Raw genomic sequence first — 21,377 nt, forward strand, 5'->3', positions numbered from 1 at the left:
GTGGTGGGTTGGCAAGGGTCTGTCCGTCTGTGAGGTTGGGGCGGACAGTGTTCTTCTGCACAGAGGTGGGGGGAGCAGGTCCAGTCCGTTGACCTGAGCCCCAGGCTTTGGTTGTCCAGTCTTTCCTGTCCCTACCGTGGGTGCTTGAATTTCACAGTTTTAACTCTTTGTCATATTTTGTGTCAAAAAGAGGTGTACTTGCTGGGTGCTTGCTCTTTCCTGGGAGTGTTGACATGCGCCCAGGTGCCCATGGGCTCTGCCTTGGGTGACGGTGTCTGAGCACCAAGTTTCCCTCACTGCGATCACAGACGCAGTGCTGGCTGAGGGGACAGTCGGGGCCGAGACCCCCAGGCTCCATGAGCTGCACCCCAGACAGGGATGCTCTGATCGCAGAGGCCATGGGTGTGGTGTCACCCCAGAGGCCAGTGCGGGCTGTGTGGGGCAGGGAGGTGCCCACGGTGCTGAGACGGCACGGTAAGGCCCCTGGGTTCTGCTCGCTGCACGAGTAATGGCTGTGATGTTTGCTCAGTGTCGCACAGTGAAGATTTCCATCCTGGGGGATGAGGGCGTACCTGTGCAGGTGGATGGAGAGGCCTGGATCCAGCCCCCAGGGTACATCCGGATTATCCACAAGAACCGGGCACAGACACTCACCAGGGATCGGGTAAGACAGGCTGCCTGCGGACCCGGGGGGAAGGGTGCTGGTCCCACTGGCGGGCGCAGCTGCACGCCTTCTAAGAAAGGCCTGGAGTTTTTAACGTTTTGTTCTAGAAATTTATTTATGTTTTAGATGCAAAGATTAAGTGAGTAGGGCTGTAATTTCTAGGACCATTCCTCCCCCAGGGTAAAAAAGATTCAGTCTCCCTTTCTAGCGGGTGTCCTGCTGGTGTCCCAGCAGTGTTTCTTGTTAGGTGTACATTTGTGGGAGAAAGTGTAATGCTGGCTTCTGTGCCGTAGGCCTTTGAGAACACCCTGAAGTCCTGGGAAGACAAACAGAAGTGTGAACTGCCTCGCCCTCCGTCTTTCTCTCTGCACCCGGAGATCCTGTCCGAGGAGGAGGCCACCCAGATGGACCAGTTTGGGCAGGCGGCGGGAGCCCTCATCCACAGGTGGGTGCTCACCTTCCTTCCACGGTTGGCCCCTCCCGTGGGAGCGCTGGGGTCCCCTGACGTCACTGGGACGCCCTCCTCCCAGACCTTACGCGCCATCCTGGGCTTTGTGATTTTCACTAATTGTCTTTCTGAGCCTACTCGGAGTCTGTGTAGCTGGAAGTTTAACACCCACAGGCATCCTCAGGGCCAGTGCGTAGACTGTAAAATCTGTCCTAATTTCCCCTTACTGCCTCCTTTTCTCTACCCCAGAGAGCAGGTTTGTTATTAAAAAGCAAACCTTACAGTTATTTAATTTAAAAAAAGACAACAGCCAGAGGCGTTTCCTTCTCTTACCCAGCCTCCCAGGGCCGCTGTGGACCTTCCAGCCTGGTCACAGCCCTGCCCACTGTCCTCTCGCCCCTCCTGCTCACTGTGTCCACTGCCGTGTGCCCCCTCCAGCATGGTCACTTCAGCCTGGTGACCCGCGCCTGCATGGTTGCCACATCTGGTGACCCCTTCTGTGCTGTCTGGTTCTGTCTTGGGGCTGCACTTCCTCTCCCTGCCTCGCCTCTCCCTCCCTGAGGCCCCTCCTTGGCTGGCCCTCTCTAGCTGCTTTCTGCCTTCCTCCTCCTCTGCCCACTGCTTCTTACCAGCTTACTGTTTTAAAAGGTGTAAGTCTCATCTTGGGCATTTTTCTCCCCGGTTGAGTTTCTAGAAAAACTTGAGATTTTGACGTCAGATTTCCCATGTAAGACCTGCTCTGCCATCAGTCAGGAGGTGGCCGGCAGGGTCATCCAGGTCTGGCGTGTCCCTCTCTAGCATCCGGGAGATTGCGCAGTCCCACCGAGACGTGGAGCAGGAGCTCGCCCACGCTGTCAACGCCAGCTCCAAGGCCATGGACCGAGTGTACGGCAAGCCCAGAACCACAGAGGTGCCTGCGCTTTTCCTGCCTCGCTCGCCTGCACTCCTGTAGCCCCTGGGCCATCTCCATGGTGTCTGTTCTGGTTCCTCTCAGGGGCTGAGTTGCAGCTTCGTCCTGGAGATGGTGAATAACGTCCGAGCTCTGCGCAGCGAGACGGAGCTGCTGCTGGCAGGGAAGCTGGCCCTGGTAAGCTGGGGGGGGGGGCGGCTTGCCGTGCGTTTTAGCCCTGGAGTGTCGGCCTTGAGAGTTCTGGATGCCGTGTTGGAGGGGCGAGAGGCCATCTGAGCTGACCCTGTGGAGGTGCTCAAGCCCTCTGGCTGCATCTCAGCACGTCATCTCCAGGGTGTCGGACTCGTGGACAGGACCACCTGTGTCGTGGGAAGAGCCGCCTGAGACCCTCAGGTGTGCGGCCACCACTGTGGCCAGGCTGGCCAGCCCTCTTCCCAGCACGCGGAGTTGCCGCCCTTCCTCACTCAGCCCTTCAAACCTGGCTGATGAGTCAGCCCTCGAGAGGCACACGCCTGGGCTTTCCCTGAGTCGCAGAAGCTGGAATGGGAGACCGGAGAGAGGGCCGGGCTAACCCTCTTGTTTAAGAAATGAGGGCGTGGAAGGCCAAGGGGGTGGAGTCGCTCTCCGAGATCACACGTGGGCCGCCCCAAGAGCCCACTCTCTACTCATCTAAATTACCTCTGCTGCCACACACGCTGCCGGCGTGCTGGTGCTGGTGCGCCGGGCCCCCTTCCAGAGGGAGGGTCCCGGGACAGCCAAAGCAGGGGACATGTCAGCCCCGCTGCTGTGATTTTCAGACAAGCTTGGTTTGTCCCATTATTTATGAGAGAAGAGTTTAATTCTCTCACTCGACACTACTTACAAGGGGAGGTTCTGAGTTTGGCCCTTAACCAGTGCTCTGACTCGGTTTCCTTGGAGTTTTGTAAGAACTCTCAGAGAGCAGCCCAGCCCCTGGGGTGGACCTCATGTCCTTGTGGGGCTGCTGTGGCCCCAGCGCCTCCCTGCTAATAACCGGCTGCGTCTCTCCTCCCTGCCTTGAGCAGCAGTTGGATCCCCCTCAGAAGGAGCGGCTTGCAGCTGCCCTCGCCGAGATGGACCAGCAGCTCAGGAAGCTGGCGGACACCCCATGGCTGTGCCAGCCCATGGAGCCTGGTGATGAGGAGGTATGTGGATCACGGGCCTCCAGCCTGAGGGCCCCTGGGTGCAGGGCTCTCCCTTCAGTCCAGCTCTGCTCTGTGAAGCTCTGGGATTAGGGTGGTGTCACTCTTGCAGCCTGGAATCTGGCTTCCCATGCTTCTCTGTTAAAATGCCTTCAAGGCACGAAGATGGACTTCGGCAGGTAGGAAGGATTGGGGGATTGATATTGAGAAGGACCCTTGATGGCTGGGGCACAAGTTGCCCTCAGAAGCAGAGCTGCGTGGCTGTCCAGGAAGCAGGTAGAAGGAAGCCTGAGCCCTGCCCCACTGTTTGCCCACCGCGTGGATGCACTTTGGTCAGATAAATGGCAGCTTCTTGGGAGGTTGTTGTTGACAGGGGCAGAGTTGGTGTGTTCCGCTCCCTGCACACTTCCCTATTACATGGATTTAGAGACTCCAGCATGTGCAGCTCCTGTAGCTGGGACGACAGACGGGGACCCTGGGCATGTGCCCTGGGAGTAGTGCCTCCTGCAGTAGGAGAGGCGGCAGGAGGGCCCAGGAGAGGGGCTCGTAGGATGGTCGGTGTTCCCGGGCAGCACTTGGCCCAGGGCAAACCCTCGATGGCCTTCCTGCCAGGGACAGATCAGAGGTGCGCAGGGACGGGAGCTCACCGTAGGGTAACACAGTCGCACGAGTTACAGGACTGCTAGGCTCCGACTGCTCCAACCTGCAGGCAGCAATTGGTGGGGGCGGGGGGATGGGGGGGCAGTCCAGAGTGCTCTTCTAGAACATACAGGTGTTTGCTGACACATTCTCACCCTGCATGGAAAACGGACTCAGGCCTTCCAGCCAGGTAGCAAACTCAGCAACGTAAGAACGGGGACATTTTGGTTTAGAAGGATAGGCCAAACGTATCAAAATTGGCTGAATAGTTCTTTATATATGATAAAAATTTTATTTAAAAGAAAATTACTAAAATAATAATAAAAAATATTCAACAGATGTAGCAGTAACCTAGCCCGGTGATTCCAGATCAAGTCATCCAAGCCCGTGGAGTGTGGGCGTGGGGTGGGGAGTGTGGGAAGAGGACGTGCACGGAGGAGTGAGAGCACGTTAAATTCCTCCTCTTACGGTGGAAGAAGGTTAAAAACAAGTCTTGACTTGATAATTAGACAAATACAGAGTCAGTTATGTTTTAAAACCTTAAGGGTAGTTTCTAGTAAAATTGAAAAGGTTTATGTCTTTCTAAATCACTACAAAAAACAAAAAATATAATCTGTACGGTAAAAGAAAACAAGGAACAGCATAAAAATAAGAGAGAAAATGACAGAGCTTCCCTCTTAAAAGCAGATTGTCCTCAGATTGTGTTAAACAAGAAGTGTGGCTGCATGCTAATCACAAGAGCCGTTTTCTCTCCCATACCCGCAGTAAAGAATTATGATCCAGAAAGGTTAAAAATAAAGCAATTTCAAAGAAGACAATAAAAGATCCAAGGTAACAATATTCAGATAGAATTGCGTACCGAGGGCAGTAAGTGATAAAAAGGATCTCTTTATATTGGCAGAGCATAACCACATTATTATACCCTGTACTGCATTATTCTGAGATAAACTTACGATGATGATAGTAATGGTAAAACCAGGTGCTTATAAAGGAGTTAAAGGTATATTTCTGATTTTCCAACATATGAGATACTTTCTAATTATCTTTTCGTTATAGATTTAACTTAATTTCACTGTGTTCAAAGGAGATGGTTTCTATGTTACCAGCCCTTTGATATTTGCGGAAGCTTACTTTATGGCCCGATAGGTGGTCAGTGTTTGTTTGTTTGTTTGTTTATTTTTTAATGGAGGTACTGGGGACTGAACCCAGGACCTCATGCATGGTAAGTATACCCTTTACCACTGAGCTACACCCCTGCAAACAATCCAACACCCTCCGCCCCCGTGGTCAGTTTTTATAAATGTTGTATTATTTACATCATTAAGTCCTTGCTGGGCTTTTTTTGGGGGGCGGGAGTGTCTTCTTGATCTGTCAATTACTGTTGAACTCTCTGACCATGAATCTAAATGTCTCAGTTTATCTTTGTGGGTTTTTTTTTAATTTTTAAATTTTTGAAATTAATTTTTTAAAGCTTTTTTTGGGGGGAATTATGTTCATTTTTATTTATTTATTTATTTTTGGTGGGGGGAGGTAATTAGATTTATTAATTTACTTTTTAATGGAGGTACTGGGGATTGAACCCAGGACCTCGTGCATGCGAAGCACACACTCTACCACCAAGCTATACTCTCCTCCTCTTTGTGGTTTTGTGTATCTTTGCCTTATGTATTTTGAAGCTACGTTACTGGATACATCTAGGTTTTATCTTTATGTAAGTACTTTTAGTAATTCTTTTTATTTCCAAGTCTACTTGTTTGGTATACTGTTTTTCGTATTTTTATTTTCAAGCTTTATTTGGAATGTCACTCTTATACATAGCATATTGCTAAATTTTGTATTTTAATTCAGTGTGATACTCTGTTTTAATTAGAGAGTCCAGTCTATTTACATTTATTGTGATGATTACAGTATTTAGATATATTTAATTTTTTTTTTAACCATATTGCGTGCTTTCTATCTGTCCCACTTTTTGTTTCTTTTAATTCCTCCTTTTTGTTTGATGAGCGTCTCCTTCCTCCCACACAGCTGTTTGTCCCCACTGCTAGTTCGGAAATGCATACTCTTTCATCTGTTCTTGCAGTGATCACTCCCAAAATTTTAATCTTAATTTACATGCCTAAAATACGTAAAGCAAAAACTTCTTGAAGTGATAGAAAGTTGTGTGAGCTCTTGTTGTCAGTCCATGATTAGTCAAGTAAACCGAACTGATCCCAGCATCAGAACAAAGCTGAAAGAATACGTGTACACAGAACATGTGCACGTTTACCTCATTTCTCTACAGACAGAATTTTGTTCTCTGTGGAGCGGGAATGTGCTTTCTTTCCTGTTGCCTATAGGACGTTCTCAAAATCTGGTCCTGTTCTAGGCCAGCACTACTGATGGTGTGCAATTGAGAGGAAGAGTCTAGAAACTTGTAAGCACTTGATAGAGAAATTTTGTTTAATAAAAAAATGGAGGTTTGTATTTTGTATGTCTTTTTTGGGTTTCATTCTTCTAGTAATTTATTTTACTGTATTTCATTAAGGACCAGTCCACTGTGGATTAGAAATTTTTAAAGCTGGTTCTTTTCCAGGGGTAGTCTGAGTAGCTCACCTCTCGGCCACAAGGGAACCTCAGATACTGACTCAAGTAGAAATGGCGCCAGCCGTGAACTGCGGCCCCTGTGCTCCCCGGAGCCTGCCCTGCCCTTGGCGGGCCGCTTCTTCCTCCACGGATTCGTCAGTGAAGACGGAGGGAGGGCAAGGAGTTTCCTCCCTTCACAGGCAGTGTGGGGGCCGCTGCCGTGGGAGGCTCGCAGCCTGGTGCCCAGTTGCAGGGTGATCAAGCAACTCAGTTTTTGGGGTCTGTCAGATCTTAGCACCAAAGGCCACAGGGATTGTGGCTCCGATGCTTTAAGTCTAAAACCGTGCAGCCACAGTGAAAACAAGCACAGAGTCCTTCCTGGACTTCTGACCTGAAGTGTTGCCTGCCTGACGAGCCCTCTGAGCCACGTCTAGAGTGGCCCTGGTGTCTCAACTTCCTAGATGTGGGCTGGGAGGCAGTGCAGACATCAGTTCTTGCAGTGGTAGGTGGGAGACACTACAGATGGCTCCTGAGATTTAGTTCAAAATCTGAAACCCTCTGGAGGCAGCTGGAGCGGTGTTACTGTAGACATTCACCTGATGGGACCCGAGGCCAGAAACCGCAGCCAGAGGTCCAGGGAGTGGAGGGGAAACCACACTTGCTCCCGGGCCTCCCGGGCCTCCCTGGGCTCCTGGCTTCTCTGGCCGATGCTGCTGGCTGCCTTCCAGCTCAGTGCTTTCACGCTCTGGGACTCTGGCCCTGCCCCACCCGGGCCGGGGATGAGGAGGAGGTGAAGTATGAAGGGCAAAGGGAACCTGGGAGGAGGAGGACGAGGCGCCACGTTTCTAGTGGCATAAAAACAGGAAAACCACTTACTTGAACGCAATGAAAAAAAGTGATAGATCTTTGAGCTGTAAAGTAAAATAAGCCACCCTCCGGCAAATGTAATGTAGTCAGAGGGGAAACGCACAGAATGACGTGAGCGGGGTTGTGACACAGACACGAGAATCAGTCAAGTCAGCGCACACAGAGAAGTGCCAGTAAACCGTAAACTCTTGATGGAACTGTTGATTTTTCAGAAAAAAATTTAAATCACGCAAATTAGAATCTCAAGATGGTTTGAAAAGAAGAGCCACAGAAAAACTTGAAAAAAAAATCCTACTTGAGGGAAACTGTCAAGGACTGTGTAATTTCCATACATAAGAAACAGTATCACAGCTAGAAAAAGATGTGCATTGTTCCAGCTCTTTTTTTTGTTAAATTGTGGTTCAAAAATACATATAATTTACCATCTGTCATTTTTAAGCATCCAGTTCTAGTAGTATTAAATATATTCATATTGCGAAACAGAGCTCCAGAACTTTCAAACATTTCATTTTTTAAAACTAGCACATTGGGTTCCAAAATTCAGTACTATACGGTCAGTAGAGCTGTAAAAGTCATTTCTTTAAATCAGATAGTTGATGAAAGAAATTCTTTATAAAAGAATTCCAGCTGGAAGGTGCAGGATTAAAAGGCCATGGATTCCCTCCTGCAGGGAAACATGCGGTGGGACTGAGCCTGGTTATTGATGGGGTTGAAGGAGCGGGTTCATCGTGTGGAAGAGGCTAGCCCTGCCTGTGACATCCCCAAGCCTGGAAACAGGAGGCTGGCTGGAATCAGCAGCTCTGGACCACACGGGGAGGGGGAGCAAGGCCGCCACACCCTTGAGAGATGTCAGGGCCAGAAAGTGAGCTGTGAGCAGGGCGGACGGCTGGTTTCTCTGCAGGTAAAGGGCAAGGAGGAGCGGCTGGGCCACGGGTGCCGATGGGGGGTCCTGATTCAGACAGACCAGCTGTGGGGATGGATCTTTGGAACAGTTGGGGAGATGGGCTGCAGGTGAGTTCACTGGCTCTGATGAATGCTCGTCAGTGGTGTCAGGTGTGGTCATGGAGCCGTGATTAGTAAGAGTATTCTAGTCTTGTAGAGCTGCTCTCTGCAGTACTTATGGGTGGGGTAGTTTGGCGTCTCGAACTTGCTTTTAAAAGGTACGGGGATGAGGTGAGAGGACATGTTGATAGTCGGCCTCATTCTAGTCTCCTGGTTTTACGAATGGAAGATAATACCCATGTTGTAAGTTAGAAACAAATTTAATGCTCATATATGCATTAAAAAAAAGAAATTACAGAGTCAGGAATAGGGTTCTGTTTGGATTGTGTGGGAGAGGACCTCACCCTGCGGTCGCCCCTCCTGCAGGGGCCACTGAGCAGTGATGGGGCACTTGTCTCGGGACAGAAGAGCCTTGGCTGTGATGGTCACTCGGGATCTAGAGGTCTTTTGTGGAGCAGCTGTTAGAATAGAAGCTGTTTGGTATTCACAGCCATCAATTAGAAGATGTCATTGTAAGAAGCCTCTTTCCTAGAAGGACACTTAGAAAACCCAAGATGCCTTTGGTAAGAAATCCAGGAAGTTGACCATGCAAGGGTCTGAGGAGGACGCAGACCACGTGTGAAGATGCTCACTGTTCCGAGCTCTAGGTCGGGTGCAATATCAGTGAAAATCCCTGTGGAGTGATTTTCAGCGTGACCAGATACCCTGTTGGATCTGAAAGTGCGTCATATAGCTCCAAGTGTAAGCAGGCCAGTCTGTGTGGGGATGTGGGTAGGCAGGGCCCTGGGGCAGAATCCAGGCCGGCAGGGGCAGGAAGAAACTGGCATACTTGAAAAATAAGGATATTACACTTTATTTGTGAATATGTGTATCAACACAGGTGTTGTGTGTGTGCACAAAATCCTTCCATGGCAGAGACCCCTGCCCCAGCATCTGTGAGGACGTAGCCAAGAAGGTCCATAGACCGGTGGGGAAGGGGAGCTAATATCTCTGCCTGTGCCCTGGGCCGCTCTGTGCGGCGGTGGCCGCCCAGCAGGGGCCGCGTCCCTGTCCCTCTTACTCCCCTCCTTCCATGATTCTGCAGGTCCCAGGGAAAGAGTGCTGCGAAGTGCAGGAAGAATACTTTGTTTAGAAAGATGCTCGTAATACTGACAAAGCCTGAAGACTGGCCAGGTTACTTACTTGCTCATCTTCACAGTGATCCTGACATTTACATAATATTTACTAAGCTTATCAATCACGTGAGAAATAAATGGTATAACGTGAAAAAAACAATGTGAAAACAGACACTGTGAAACTGCTTTTAAAAGGCATTAAAAATCAATGATAAATACAAGACTAAAAGTCAAGGAGGACCATGAGAAGCAGCACATCGGGGGAGGGCACGTCCTTTCACAGCCCCTGCGCCCCTCCGGCCAAGCGGCGGCCCAGGCCTGGCTGGTTGGGGTCTGACTCGCAGCCTTTCTCTCTTTCCCCGCAGAACGCGATGCTGGATCTCTCCAAGCGCAGCCGCAGCGGTAAATTCCGCCTGGTGACCAAGTTTAAGAAGGAGAAGAACAACAAGAACAGAGAAGCTCGCAGCAGCCTGGGAGCCCCGGGTACCTGCCCCTGGCTGCTCTGGCGGCTGCCACGCCCCGTCTCTGCTCCCCCCACCTTGGAACGCGTGCTCTGCCCTGTTGTCCTGGGCCCGACCGCGCCACCACCCTCCCACCCTGCGTGGGGTGCTGACCCGGGTCACGCCCTGCCCTCACTTGCTCCCCATGCAGATCCGGGTGACAAGCCGCCAAGCTGCCTGCCTGTGCTAGACAGGGTGCGAGGTAGGGAGGGGACAGCAGAGGTGACAAGACACTCAGAGACACAGCTCACACTCCGGGCACACGCGGGGGCCCCTGTGCCTGCTTCCTCTGAGGGGCTGCTGATCTCCAACAAATCGGTTCTGGATCGAGGCCTCTGCGCCGGGAACCTGGGCCGCCTGGGGTTCTGGGCGGTGAAATCAATAGAAAACGGCACTGAAGGATGTTTCTCCTTTGGGCCAGTAAATTGGGGCTTAAAGTCTCCCTCTAAAGTATCGGCCCTCAGCACGGCTGTCCCAGGCTCCCAGGTGCCCGGCGGCCCCAAGCCTGGATTTGGGGGCGGCGTTTGCTGCCCGTCAGGGGTAGCTCCCTTTGATTTTTCCTTGCATGTTTGTCCAGAAATTGGGTTTCTTTGAATGACGGTGGCTCTGATTTCATGGAATCTCTGCATGTCTCCCTTCCTGCTGTGGGCCAGAAGTGAAGGTGGAGGGAAGCTGGCCTCAGCCATGTGGTCGGACCCATGTGTCCCTCCTGGGATGGAAGGCTGATGGCCGACCTGGCAGGAACAGACACCAGCTCCTGCTGCCACTCATGCCCCTCGAGGGCTGGTGCCTCCCCTCCTCTTTCTGCACAGCTTGGGCAACACCTATGGCTGGGTGGTGGGTGCCTGCTTCTGTGGCATCTTGGGTACTGGTTGCCGGGGCATCTCGGGTGCCTGTGGCTGGGGCATCTTGGGTGCCTGCTGCCGGGGTGTCTTGGGTGCTGGTTGCCGGGGCGTCTCGGGTGCCTGCTGCCGGGGCGTCTTGGGTGCTGGTTGCTGGGGCGTCTCGGGTGCCTGCTTCTGTGGCATCGTGGGTGCTGGTTGCCGGGGCGTCTCGGGTGCCTGTGGCCGGGGCATCTTGGGTGCTGGTTGCTGGGGCGTCTCGGGCGCCGGCCGCTGCCTGCCTCGCGCTGGGCTCTGGGCACTCACTGCACTCCCGCTTTTCCATCTCTGACAGTTCACCTCTGGGGTACAGAGGAGGTTGCTGCCTGGCTGGAGCACCTCAGTCTCTGTGAGTATAAGGACATCTTCACGCGGCACGACATCCGGGGCTCCGAGCTCCTGCACCTGGAGCGGAGGGACCTCAAGGTACTTCCGCAGCGTCTCCCGGAGAGGCGCCTGGGCTCCCCGCGGCTCCCCCTGCCCCCTCCCGGCATCAGCATTCTCTTTCCCGCTCTCCTCAGGCCTTCATGCACGACTCGAGACACGTGGTGGCCCAGGCAGTGGGGCCTCCACCTGCTGCAGCCAAAGCAGAGTGGACATGGGGGGAGCCTTGCTTTCCTTAGTCTCATGGGCCAGTGAACTGTTCTAACGTTGAGTCCTTCATGGGGCGCAGCCCTGCGCTAGCTCGTCAAGCTGGAGTCCTCTGTGATGACGCTGCCTGGTGGAGGGGGACCCGGTGGACAGGGTGCTCTCCCTAGAGGACAGAGTTGATTAGAGTCGGGAAGCTGTTGGGCTGCCCCAGCGGTCACGCTCGCCTGTCTTCACGCTGCTTCCTCTCACGGGAGGGCCCAGAGGGGGCGGGTGGGTGGGCTGGGGGCCAGCGTGACCCTGGGGCTCCCAGAGCCCGGCTCTTTGTCTGGTTTGTCTCTTTGTCCCTCTTTATGAGAGGCCGCCGTGGGTGCCCAACAGTGGCACTTGGGCCACCTGCCTCCACTCGCTGCCAGGCCTGTGTCCGTCTGTGTCTTGTTCCCTGTGCTCTTGAGCACATCAGTGACTGTGGGGCCTGGGGGAGACGTGGCGGACGTCTGCATGGTGGCTGTTTTCCGTGCTGTCCTCAGCTGTGCCCGTTTTCGTCACCTTCACCCTCGCTCGTGTTCAGATGCTGGGCGGAGGGCCCTGGGCAGGCTCTTCCCGGCCTCAGGGCTGTCCTCTCCTTGCAGGACCTCGGCGTGACCAAGGTGGGCCACATGAAGCGGATCCTGTGTGGCATCCGGGAGCTGAGCCGCGGCTCTCCTGCCGCCGAGGCCTAGCCTCCGCCCTCTCGGCCTGCGTGCCCCGCGCCTCCCGCGACTGAGCCCGGCGGCGCGGCCCTCCTCATGGTGCTACCCCCTCTGCTTGCGACAGGAAGCCTCAGGCTCCGGGCCGACCGCTCCGGGTCTGGACCACACCAACACAGCTACCTTTGGGCCGACGCCTGCCCGCACCTCAGCTCGCTGACCGCGTCAGGGCCTGCGGGCCTCCGGGTGCCGGGCACTCGGCAGAAGCGGCCTGTCTGGGCCGCCAGTGGTCCCGGGGCTCCTCCCCACATGCCCGTCAGTGGTGTGTCACACGGCACTGTCCCCTGGAGCTCTGTGCCGCTCCAGTCCCGCGACGCCATCCCGCCGGTGTCCCCGTGTGTTCACAGGGTCTCGCCGGGCCTGGTGGGGCGGCGTGGCTCTGGGCCTGTCCATTTCAGTCTGACGCGAAGGGAACAAACACTTGCTTCTCAAGCCAAGCAAACAGGTGGTTATGCTCTTGTACTGACGGGCTCTGTCCCCGTTGCCCCAGTCCCTTAGTCCTGGTCCACCTCCTGGGCTGCGATGTGGTCCCATCTGGACTCAGGACACCTGACCTGCCTCCCTGTGGGCAGAGGGCGCGTCTGTCTGTGTGGAGTCTGTTTCTGTGCAGAGGAGGCCTGCTGGGCTTCTGGGGGAGAACAGGCTGGTAGAGCGGCTGGCGGGTGCAGTCTGGGCTGTCCTGAGTCTCTGACCGTGTGGGTGGCTCCTTGTCTTGGGCTGCCAGGCCCGTGTCCCTCCCGCTACGGAGAAAGCTGAGCCGGGAGCCGGTCCCCAGGTGGCACCCCTAGTTCTCACCACCTTAAACTTTGCCCTTTTCTCCCCCTCCACGGGTGGCGCACCTCAGGGGCTGCCACCCAGCCTGGAAAGGGCGTCTGTTAACAGCCGCTGGGTGTAGGGGGACGGCCTCGGGACCCCGAAGGAGAGGGCTGATCATCAGTGAGGTGTGCGGACTGGGCATGCGGCATGGAGGGTGCCATCCAGAGTTGCCTCTGGGGACCCCTCAGGGGCTCATAGCGGAACAGCCTCTCCCTGCCACTCTCTTTGCACACCCCTTTGCTGGCTACCCTACCAGTGGGCCCGGCCAGGCCCCCGCCTCCAGGTAGGGGCTCTCACCGTTGGTCCCTCCGGGTGCCGAGCTCGGCCGAGGCCCTGCCCCCAGGCCCATGCGTCCCCAGGTGTGGGTGGCCATGCTGGGGTTGGTGGGGAGGGTCCCGGGCTCTGCATGTGCACTCAGCTGTTCCCCGGAGGTGAGACCGGGTGGTCATGTATCACCTTTCCCGCCCTGTGGGTCCTGCCCGTCAGAACAGCCATGGTGAGGAGGGAGGTGGCAAGAGAATCCAGGCACCAGGAGTCACTCAGTTTCAAAGCAGAGCAAGGAGATGTGGGAGACGGGGCCCGAGGTTCCAGAACGGGGTCTGCTCTGTTGCTTCAGGTCTGAGGTTCTCAGGATGCGCCCAGACAGGAGGGCACGTGAGGGAGTGGTGGCCGGTGCTCCCGGGGCCCCCCAGGGCACCAAGGCCACCCCGTCCTCAGCACCCTTCCATGGGAAAGGCTTAGTTTAGGGCGAGCCTGGTGTTTAAAAGTCATGGCAGTGGTTAGAGCAACACTGTTTACGCAAAACCATTTTCTGAGTTTAGTGAGTTGGAGAGGAGTAAATGCTGTGTGAAGCCGCGTGGGTGCAGGTGGCCTCCGTGCGCTGCGCTGGTCCCACTGCTGCCCTTGGGGCTGCTCCCCTCCCCCTGCTGCCCCTGCTGTGCGGCTGGGCGGCTGTCCCTCCAGGGGCCCTGGGTCTTGTGGTCCTGTCGGCGTAGAGCGGGCTAGGAAGGATCCCCAGAGAGCTTTGGAGGAAAGGTTTTGCGCCCTCAGGTGGGGCTTCCCTCATATTTATGATCTTAATTTATACAGCGCCCACCGGGGAAGCAAGGCCTCCTGCGTTGCTATGTACATACCCACAGCTGGGGTGTAAGTAAGCTGTTCTGCGTATAAATAAAACAGCCTGTTTCTGATCTTCCATCGTCAGATTTCTTGTCATCGTTCCTTGTGCTTTGACATAAAATATCACTGCCAAAATCTTTCCAAACTGGATTCAGAATTATGTTTTTTCCCTGCTCTAAAAATAGATTGAATTGGTGGTGGTGGCTGAAAAGCAAAATGGAATGCCATTGTCTCACTTAGGGTGTGGGTTGTAGGATCTGCTGAATTAAACCCTCAGCAGGGAGGGGCGGCTGGCAGAGCCGAGGTGCTCAGACCTCGTGCCACGAGCTGCAGCCCAGCCTTTTGGGACTGGGTCATTTTAGCTACTATTCTCATTTCCTAAGTCTTTTATATAAAATTGCAAGCTGGAAGCGCCTCTACCTCTCTCTGTTTAGCTATAGTACCTTTATTCCAAGAAAGCTGCCTCTCCGAGCTCAAAGTCACTCTCATCCCCAGTTTCCTGGGGTGAGGGATGGGCGCTGGAATCATGGGACTGAAAATCAGGCTGGCAGGGTACAAAAAAGATCTTCAGGCTGTGGATGTATTGGTTGTCTCCCAGAAGCTCTCTCCTCTCTCCTTCCATGCTTAGTGGAGCCCCAGTTTTGTCCTGTGTGCACCCTCCTCCCATGTGGCCATCCAGGATCAGGCCTCATGGTTGCAAGATAGCTGCCACTATCCAGGTATCACATCTAAACATGACCATGTCCAAGGTAAGGTGTGGGTGAACAGGTGGGATGTCTTGTCTGTGTCTCTAAGATAAAAGGAACCTCTTCAGAAGCGCTAGCTCCTACTGACCTAATGTTAGTCTAGACATGTCTCATTGTCTGGAATCCCCTGTGACTAAGCCAGTGGGTGCACAGAGAAAGAGGCTGTGCCAGTGGTGGCTGATGGCGATGCTGATGGCTAACACGTTTATGCTGTTTTATGATAGACGCTGGCCCAAGTACTTTACACATATTAACCTATCTATTCCTCTTAAATAGTCCTACCAGGTGGGTATTTACGTATTACAGATGAGGACACAGGCTCAGAGAGGTTCACTTGTCCCGTGTCACACAGCAGCACTTGGCAGAGGCAGGAGCCACAGGGAAGTTGGGTACCAGAGTATGGTGCTTGTCCTGGGTCCCAGGGCTGACACCAAGCCCAGGCTGCCTGACAGGTGAGAAAACAGGGCCTACATCACATGCAGGCATCCTGGCGGGGGAGGTCCTGCTTGTGGTCCATCTCGCACAGGACTCAGCCCCCCTGCATCAGAAAGCAGATGGGAGGCTTCTCCAAGAGGTGGCAACTGGGGGTGGGGGCGGCCAGGTCACAGCCCAGAGGAGCGGAGGGAGGATTCAAGTGCGATGTGATTGCAGGATTTAATGCAGTTTCTTGTTAAGAATTCATCCACCAGAAAACAAGTTAAGTGCTATGTCCAGTTTAAATCTGATCTGATCTAGTAACATAAATTTTCAAGTTAGGGTAGGCTAAGCTGCTTCAACAAGTAAACCGCCAAATGCAATGACTCTAACAGAACCAAGTGTTTTCGTTTCCAGAACAGGAGCGGGCAGGTGTGTTTCAGGCCTCAGGGACCCAGGCTGCAGCCCCTCCAAGTGGTCACTTGGGGATCTTGGTGACGGCTGGTCGGGTCATCGCCTTCCTGCTGGGGTTGGGGGAGGGAGGAGCGGCGCACCGGGGTTTCCTGAGCCAGCCTGCAAGCAGCGCTGTGGAAATGGAAACCTGGGGGACCTGGCTGCACCTGGCTGCAAAGGAGGCTGGCAAATGCAGTGCGGCCATTGCCGAGGACGAAGGGGCCATGACTTGCGCTCACCAGCCAGCGGTCTCTGCTGGAGGGTGCCTCGGGGTTTAAGGTCCCCGCAGGGAAGAAGTCCCTCAGTTAACGCCCGCCTGGTCCTGCTTTCCCCTTCAGATGCTCTCCAGGTCTTTGGAAGGAGGGAGGCACGTGGGTCTGAGGGGAGATGGGAGGGAGGGAGCCCTCTTGCTGTGAGCTGTCCCTCGGCACCGGCTGGGCAGCAGCGGCCCCTCTGCCAGTGTGGCCCTGCCTGCTGGCTGGGGTGCTGACCGTGCACCTGGAGGCTGGCAGCTGTAACCAGGGGGTGTTCCTGGTGACCGTCTCGCCTTGGCCCCAGGGGCTTCCAGCCCCTCCCTGAATTCTGGCCCCTTCATGGCTCAGCTCAGTGTGTACACTGCCTGACGACTGAGGAGGACTTGGGGAGGGCCTGGGGGCTGGAGAAGGGAAACCGAGACACGCATGTGACCGCTGCACCCCGTCCTCCCCTTCTTCCTGCAATCCTCCATGAAAGGGAGCACTTTTATTCATGTTGTTCCTTCTTCCTTCTGACCCCAACTCAGTTTCCTCAGGACGGAGCTGGCCAGCGGTGGCCGTGCGCCTGGCCGCAGGACGTGGAAGGGACTTTAGAAGATGTTTGTTTTCTAAAGCGAGTATCTTGGCCTGCATGGCCCCTGACTTGTGTTGACCTTGCCTTTATTTAAAGTTTTGGTATTTTGTTCATCGTGGATTTTTCTGCATTAATTTTGATACCTAAAAATATTGTATTGAAAAATGACTCCTGAGCTTTTCAGGTGCCTTTCAGCTCTGCGCCCAGGCCTCACGTCGCCCTGTGTTGTGTCACTGGGGCTCAGCCTCTCTGGGCGTCCCCGAGGCCGCGACTGAGGCCCGCACGGTCCTCCCTCCCCCCGCCCCCAACAGAACCTGCATCGTCCCGGGAAGCCACGGGCCCAGAGGGGCCTCTGCTAACGTGGCCGCTTTCCCCAGCCTCCTCTGCAGTCAGCCTTAGTCACAAGACTGAGAGAAATATTGACTGAAATTTCCAGAAAGTTTCCTTAAAAATATGAGAATGTGCCTTTCCCTCAGCTCCTCCTGCTGCTGCCCTGGAGCGTGGACGCGACGGCCGAAGCGCCAGCAGCCAGAGCTGCTCCCCGACTCGCCGCGTCTCCGCTTCTCTGATGTGAGTGGGCACTGCAGGTGTCCTGTTCTGTCTCAGAGTTGAAACTGATTCCTGTCACTGTCCTTCCAGAACAAGTACTCATCTCTCCCGAGGGTAGAATTGGGCAAAGACCTCACAGCCCTTGGAAAGGCAAAAGCACACAGAGACACGAGTTACCCGCGCTCTGCAGGTGTGAGGCCAAAGCGACGCTGGGAACCGCGCGGAGGGGACTTCGGAGCCGCCCGGCGCACCTGTGGGGCGGGTCTGAGCCCGCGGTGGCCAGGACAGGGGGGCAGGGGGGAACCTCCAGCCGCACAGCCCAGCCCAGCCCGGGCACTGGCCTCCGAACAGTGTCGGTCCTGGCAGGAGCCAGGGCTTGGCCTTTGCAGTTTCGGTCACAAGCACAAGCAGGGAAAAGCAGCGGGCTGGGGAGCGGAAGGCTTTCTCACTCACAGGCCACCTGCAAGCCCCCTGGGCATTCCAGGCAACAGGGAAGCCAGCCAGACCCCACCAGGCAGAAAAAAGCCAGTGGTCACTCGGCCCCCGAGGCCCCAGTCCCTAGGTCCCCAGGACGGGCACTCGGGGAAAGTGCCCCAGTGCGGCCACCGCAGAGGGATGTCCTTCCACTGCCAGGGGGACGGGCAGGATCCCCAGAGAGCAGGCCCCGGGCGAGGACGTGGTGCAAGGCCCGTGACCGTGGGGGCCGGACTGCCTGGGGTTTGCCTTCTGTCTTCCAGAAGAGACGTTCTATCGCGGTGCCCACCCTCGGCACACTGGTGCTGGGTCAGATTACCGTTTGTCACGGCTGGTTGCTGAATCCTGAGATACCCAACACGGAGGTGACCCCAGACTAGAGAGCAGGAGAGACTGGGGTGGGACTGGGGGGCAGTCCCTGGGGAGGCACGAGTGGCCGCGCTGTGGGTGGTGGAGCGGCTCCCACTCCCCCGGGGGGGGCAGGAGAGCAGGCCTGATGGGCAGCTCTGACCTCGGTGCAGAGTCCACCGCTTTGAGGGGTGAGGGGGCCCAGGGCTTGTACAGGCACCTGGAAGGAGGTGCTGGTGGTGGCATTGTAGCCCCGGGGCAGAAGCTTGCGGGGACAGGAGGCCGCAGGGCCAGGCAGGCTCACAAAGGGAAACGGGCCACTGGAGGGAGCTGGAGACGTCTCTTCCTTTCGCTTGTGAAGTCTCTGAAGTGCAGTGGCTTTCCAGAATGCACACACCCACGGCGCTTCGTCATGTCTCACTGCCAGGTGCGACTGGGGACAGGGTGATGGAGCAGCTGCCGCGTTTCCTGTCCAGACGGGCTGAGGGCCCTGGGACTTGGTCATTTACAGCTCAGTCTGTTCCAGGGGGAATCCGACATCTGTGAAGCCATAATTTTGGATTATTGGGGAATTATGGCCCCCACTTTCCCTTTCTGCCAGAAAAACGTCACAGCTGAATAAATGTGTTTTCTGCAACACAGGCAGTGCTGCCAGCAGGAAAAGAGAAGCGGGCCACCTCCAGTGTCTCCAAATACGGCTGTTCCCATGAGTCTGAACTGATCAAACCCAAGCACACCTGTTACCCCCGAGGCAGCACTGACGCCGTATTTCTAAATATAACCCTCGGCGATTTAGCACCTTAAGTTCTCTTGGCCAAAAAGGCCAGGAGAACGTGAAGCCGTCAGCGCACAGAGATGGGAGGCTACAAAACCAGCAGTTTATTTTTTCTTTAACAAAATCTTACAGCTCTCCCCCGCCGCCCACTCCATCCCTGAATTTGAAGGAAGGAGGGAGGGAGGGAGGGGGACTCCGGCCAAGGGGGACCACCCGAGGGTTGGCCTCCAGCCACGTCAGTCGCAGTGCCCATGGCCCGGCCTCGGCAGCCACCAGCCCCCCTGAGCCAGTCCCGGTCCCCCGCGTCCCAGGAGGGGGACTTAGTGTTGGAGATTTGGCAGCACTCGCCAAAGGCCAACTCCTTGCAACACAACTGCTTCAGTACAAGTGAGTACACGACGTCCGAGCCAGCCGTCTCAGCCGAGCACACGGGGATGGAAGTGTGTGGGCGTGGTTCTGACGCCGGAGTGAGGACAGAGGGAAAGGCCGGCCGCTCACTCCACCTGGGGTCCCACTGTGGAGGGCAGTGTGGTGTGACGACAGGCACTCTGTCCCCCAGCCGGCGGTGCAGGAGGAGACACCAGTCCACATTGGTCATTTTCTTTCAATCTCTTAACATTTAAGTGCTCTTTTAGTATCAGTGATAAAAGGCGGTTGAGAAACCGTGTCACACCAAGGTGCTAACGGTACTCAGCAAGAACGTGGCTGCAGCGTCTCGTCCGAGGTGCGAGGAAGTGAAGAACTTACTGTATCTTGTCCGGAATCCTGCTTTCGACTGACTGAGTCAGGTGGTTGGGAAAGTGAATCGCCCCAGTGTCCTGAACCCATCAACCCCGTAACACAGATGCTGTGTTTGTCATAAATACCAGTTACAACTTTTAAATTTGGTAGCGGGCCATGCTGATTAAGAGAACCTTAGTTCACATCTCTTCTCCCATTTTAATCAAGACTACCCAGGACCAGCCCCGAGCCCAACCCGCTGGCCTGCCGTAACCTTGCCTCCCCGTCAGGCTCCGGGACAGGGCAGGCCCTGCGAGTGGGGGCCGCCGCAGGGATGGTCCGCTCAGACAGCGTGGCTTGGGCAGGGCCTCGGAGCTGCCGCCACGCCCGGCGTCCTCGCCGGCAGCAGGTACTGACTTCAGAGGTGCCCCGCCGGTCTCCTCATCCCGGAAACAGAGCCAATGCTTAGAATCACAGTTAACTCAGACCAAAGGGGAAAGAAACGTGCACCCTGGGGACCCAGACTCCCGCTTATGTCACACCGTAAGCCTGGCCGGCCCACGGCGTGAGCTGAGTTGTCAGATTTTGGTCAGAGACGGAAAAAGTCACCTGAACAGCATAAGAAAGAAAAAGAGTGGGACACATGTATATTAAAGGGCAGGCTGGTCAGAGGTCAGCAGTGCCATTCTGCCCGCGCCTGCAATTAATACAAAGCTAGTCCATTTTCTTACAGAGATGGGGGTCGGGCTGGCACCTGTGAGGAATGGCCAGGCCAGGGCTGGCCGCGGGGGATGTGCCACAGGGCTGGGTGACAAGTGTACTTGCCTGGCCTGAGACGAAACGCCCCTGTGCTCGTGACAAGGCAGAGGTGTGAAGTCCGTGTCCGCACGAGGCAGGCACCAACAGGCCCGCTCCCGGGCCCCGCTGCTATCTGAAACTCCCAACGTGGATGGAGAGGGAAGCTTCTGGTCCCCGGGGCCGGGCAGGCGTCTCTGCGCCGGAGGCGACGTCGCTGCTCTGCACATGCAGGGCTTCCTGGCTGCAGGAGACACAGAGGCCGTCACAGACTTGCATCCCAGACACTGGGGCCCGCCTGGTCGAGGAGTCTGGAGTGACTCCCAAGTTCATTCCAACCTTTAGGGGTCAAGTCAGAACAGGCCACAGAGATGCATGTCTGCAATCAAGACAGGTTATTTCCACGCTGCCCCCTGGGGCCTCACGTCCTCCCTCCCCACGGCGGACTCCCCTGCCTGCCCCGCACTGCGGGTCACACGCGGGTGCTTTTCTGATCGGCTGAGCAACAATGTCTCATGGCGGAGCAATCTTTCCTGTTTCCGAATCAGAGTATAACGTTCACAGACGCTCATGTCTAACATCCAGCTCCTGTCAAAACTGTTACACGCGCACACACCGGGTGACGGCCCCCCGCCCCGGCCCTCTTCCTCGTCCCACACGCCAGGCGCCCCCGGTGGCAGAGGGCACGTCCGCGTGCTGCTGTCACCCAGCGCACGCCACGTCGGCACCTGAGATACACAGGCAGGAGGAGAGGAAGGTTACAGGTCAGAGGTGAGCAGGGAAGGCTACTGTGGTAACCTGGGTAAGAAAAGAAAGTCCACCAGGCCAGAAGAAGTGAGAACAGGGCAAGACCGGCTTAGGATGCAAGACTTCAGGGATGGAGGTGGGAGCAGCTAAGGACGACCACAACGCCCCCGTGTAGCCTATGTCGGGATGACAACAGGGACTGCAGTGGTGGGAGTCAGGTCCGGCATACAGAGTCTGAAGTATCAGTATTGGTAGAATGTTCCAGAACATTCTGCTAGGTGTATGTGGCCTGCAGGCTGGGGAGGGGGACGGTGTACAGAAGAGGAAGGAGTAAGCCCACCCAAGGCCAAGTGACAGAGTGAGGAAAGAGGATCCTAACCAGAAGCTGCCTGGGACGGAGGCTGGGGGATGGGGGGTAGGCTCAGCGGGCTGAGGGACAGAGTCACTGGACTGGCGACTTGGCTGACTGCTGGGAGAGAATGGAGGCAGAGTGATGGGAAGTGACAGC

At 55.5% G+C, this 21,377-nt stretch overlaps 2 protein-coding genes and 1 non-coding gene across 10 annotated transcripts in view; 1 reads left to right on the forward strand and 2 right to left on the reverse strand.

Moving 5' to 3' along the window:
* DGKD (diacylglycerol kinase delta) overlaps positions 1–14,096 on the forward strand; it is a 102,034-nt gene extending 87,938 nt beyond the window's left edge. For 2 of the 4 annotated variants that reach the window (XM_064485276.1, XM_064485274.1), the window contains exons 23-29: positions 530–664; positions 958–1,109; positions 1,911–2,022; positions 2,107–2,199; positions 3,066–3,185; positions 9,733–9,850; positions 11,044–11,596. In XM_064485276.1, the coding sequence (XP_064341346.1) occupies positions 530–664; positions 958–1,109; positions 1,911–2,022; positions 2,107–2,199; positions 3,066–3,185; positions 9,733–9,850; positions 11,044–11,387 (1,074 nt within the window). In that variant the 3' untranslated portion in view covers positions 11,388–11,596. Of the gene's footprint in view, positions 1–529; positions 665–957; positions 1,110–1,910; positions 2,023–2,106; positions 2,200–3,065; positions 3,186–9,732; positions 9,851–11,043; positions 11,598–11,968 lie in introns of those variants that run through there. The other 2 variants (XM_031452442.2, XM_064485273.1) reach the window with 2 other exon arrangements.
* Positions 5,381–5,453, reverse strand: TRNAA-CGC (transfer RNA alanine (anticodon CGC)). The gene has a single exon. It is a non-coding gene; the product is annotated as a tRNA-Ala (tRNA).
* Positions 14,097–15,713: 1,617 nt separating the features above from the next.
* The window catches only part of USP40 (ubiquitin specific peptidase 40), a 76,525-nt gene continuing 70,861 nt past the window's right edge, over positions 15,714–21,377 (reverse strand). For 4 of the 5 annotated variants that reach the window (XM_010999020.3, XM_010999019.3, XM_031452443.2 and 1 more), the window contains one exon: positions 18,691–20,366. In XM_010999020.3, coding sequence (XP_010997322.2) covers positions 20,255–20,366 — 112 coding nt within the window. In that variant the 3' untranslated portion in view covers positions 18,691–20,254. Of the gene's footprint in view, positions 18,373–18,690; positions 20,367–21,377 lie in introns of those variants that run through there. The other variant, XR_838640.3, reaches the window with a different exon arrangement.

This window comes from Camelus dromedarius, chromosome 4, assembly GCF_036321535.1.
Source record: "Camelus dromedarius isolate mCamDro1 chromosome 4, mCamDro1.pat, whole genome shotgun sequence".
Classification (NCBI taxonomy): domain Eukaryota; kingdom Metazoa; phylum Chordata; class Mammalia; order Artiodactyla; family Camelidae; genus Camelus; species Camelus dromedarius.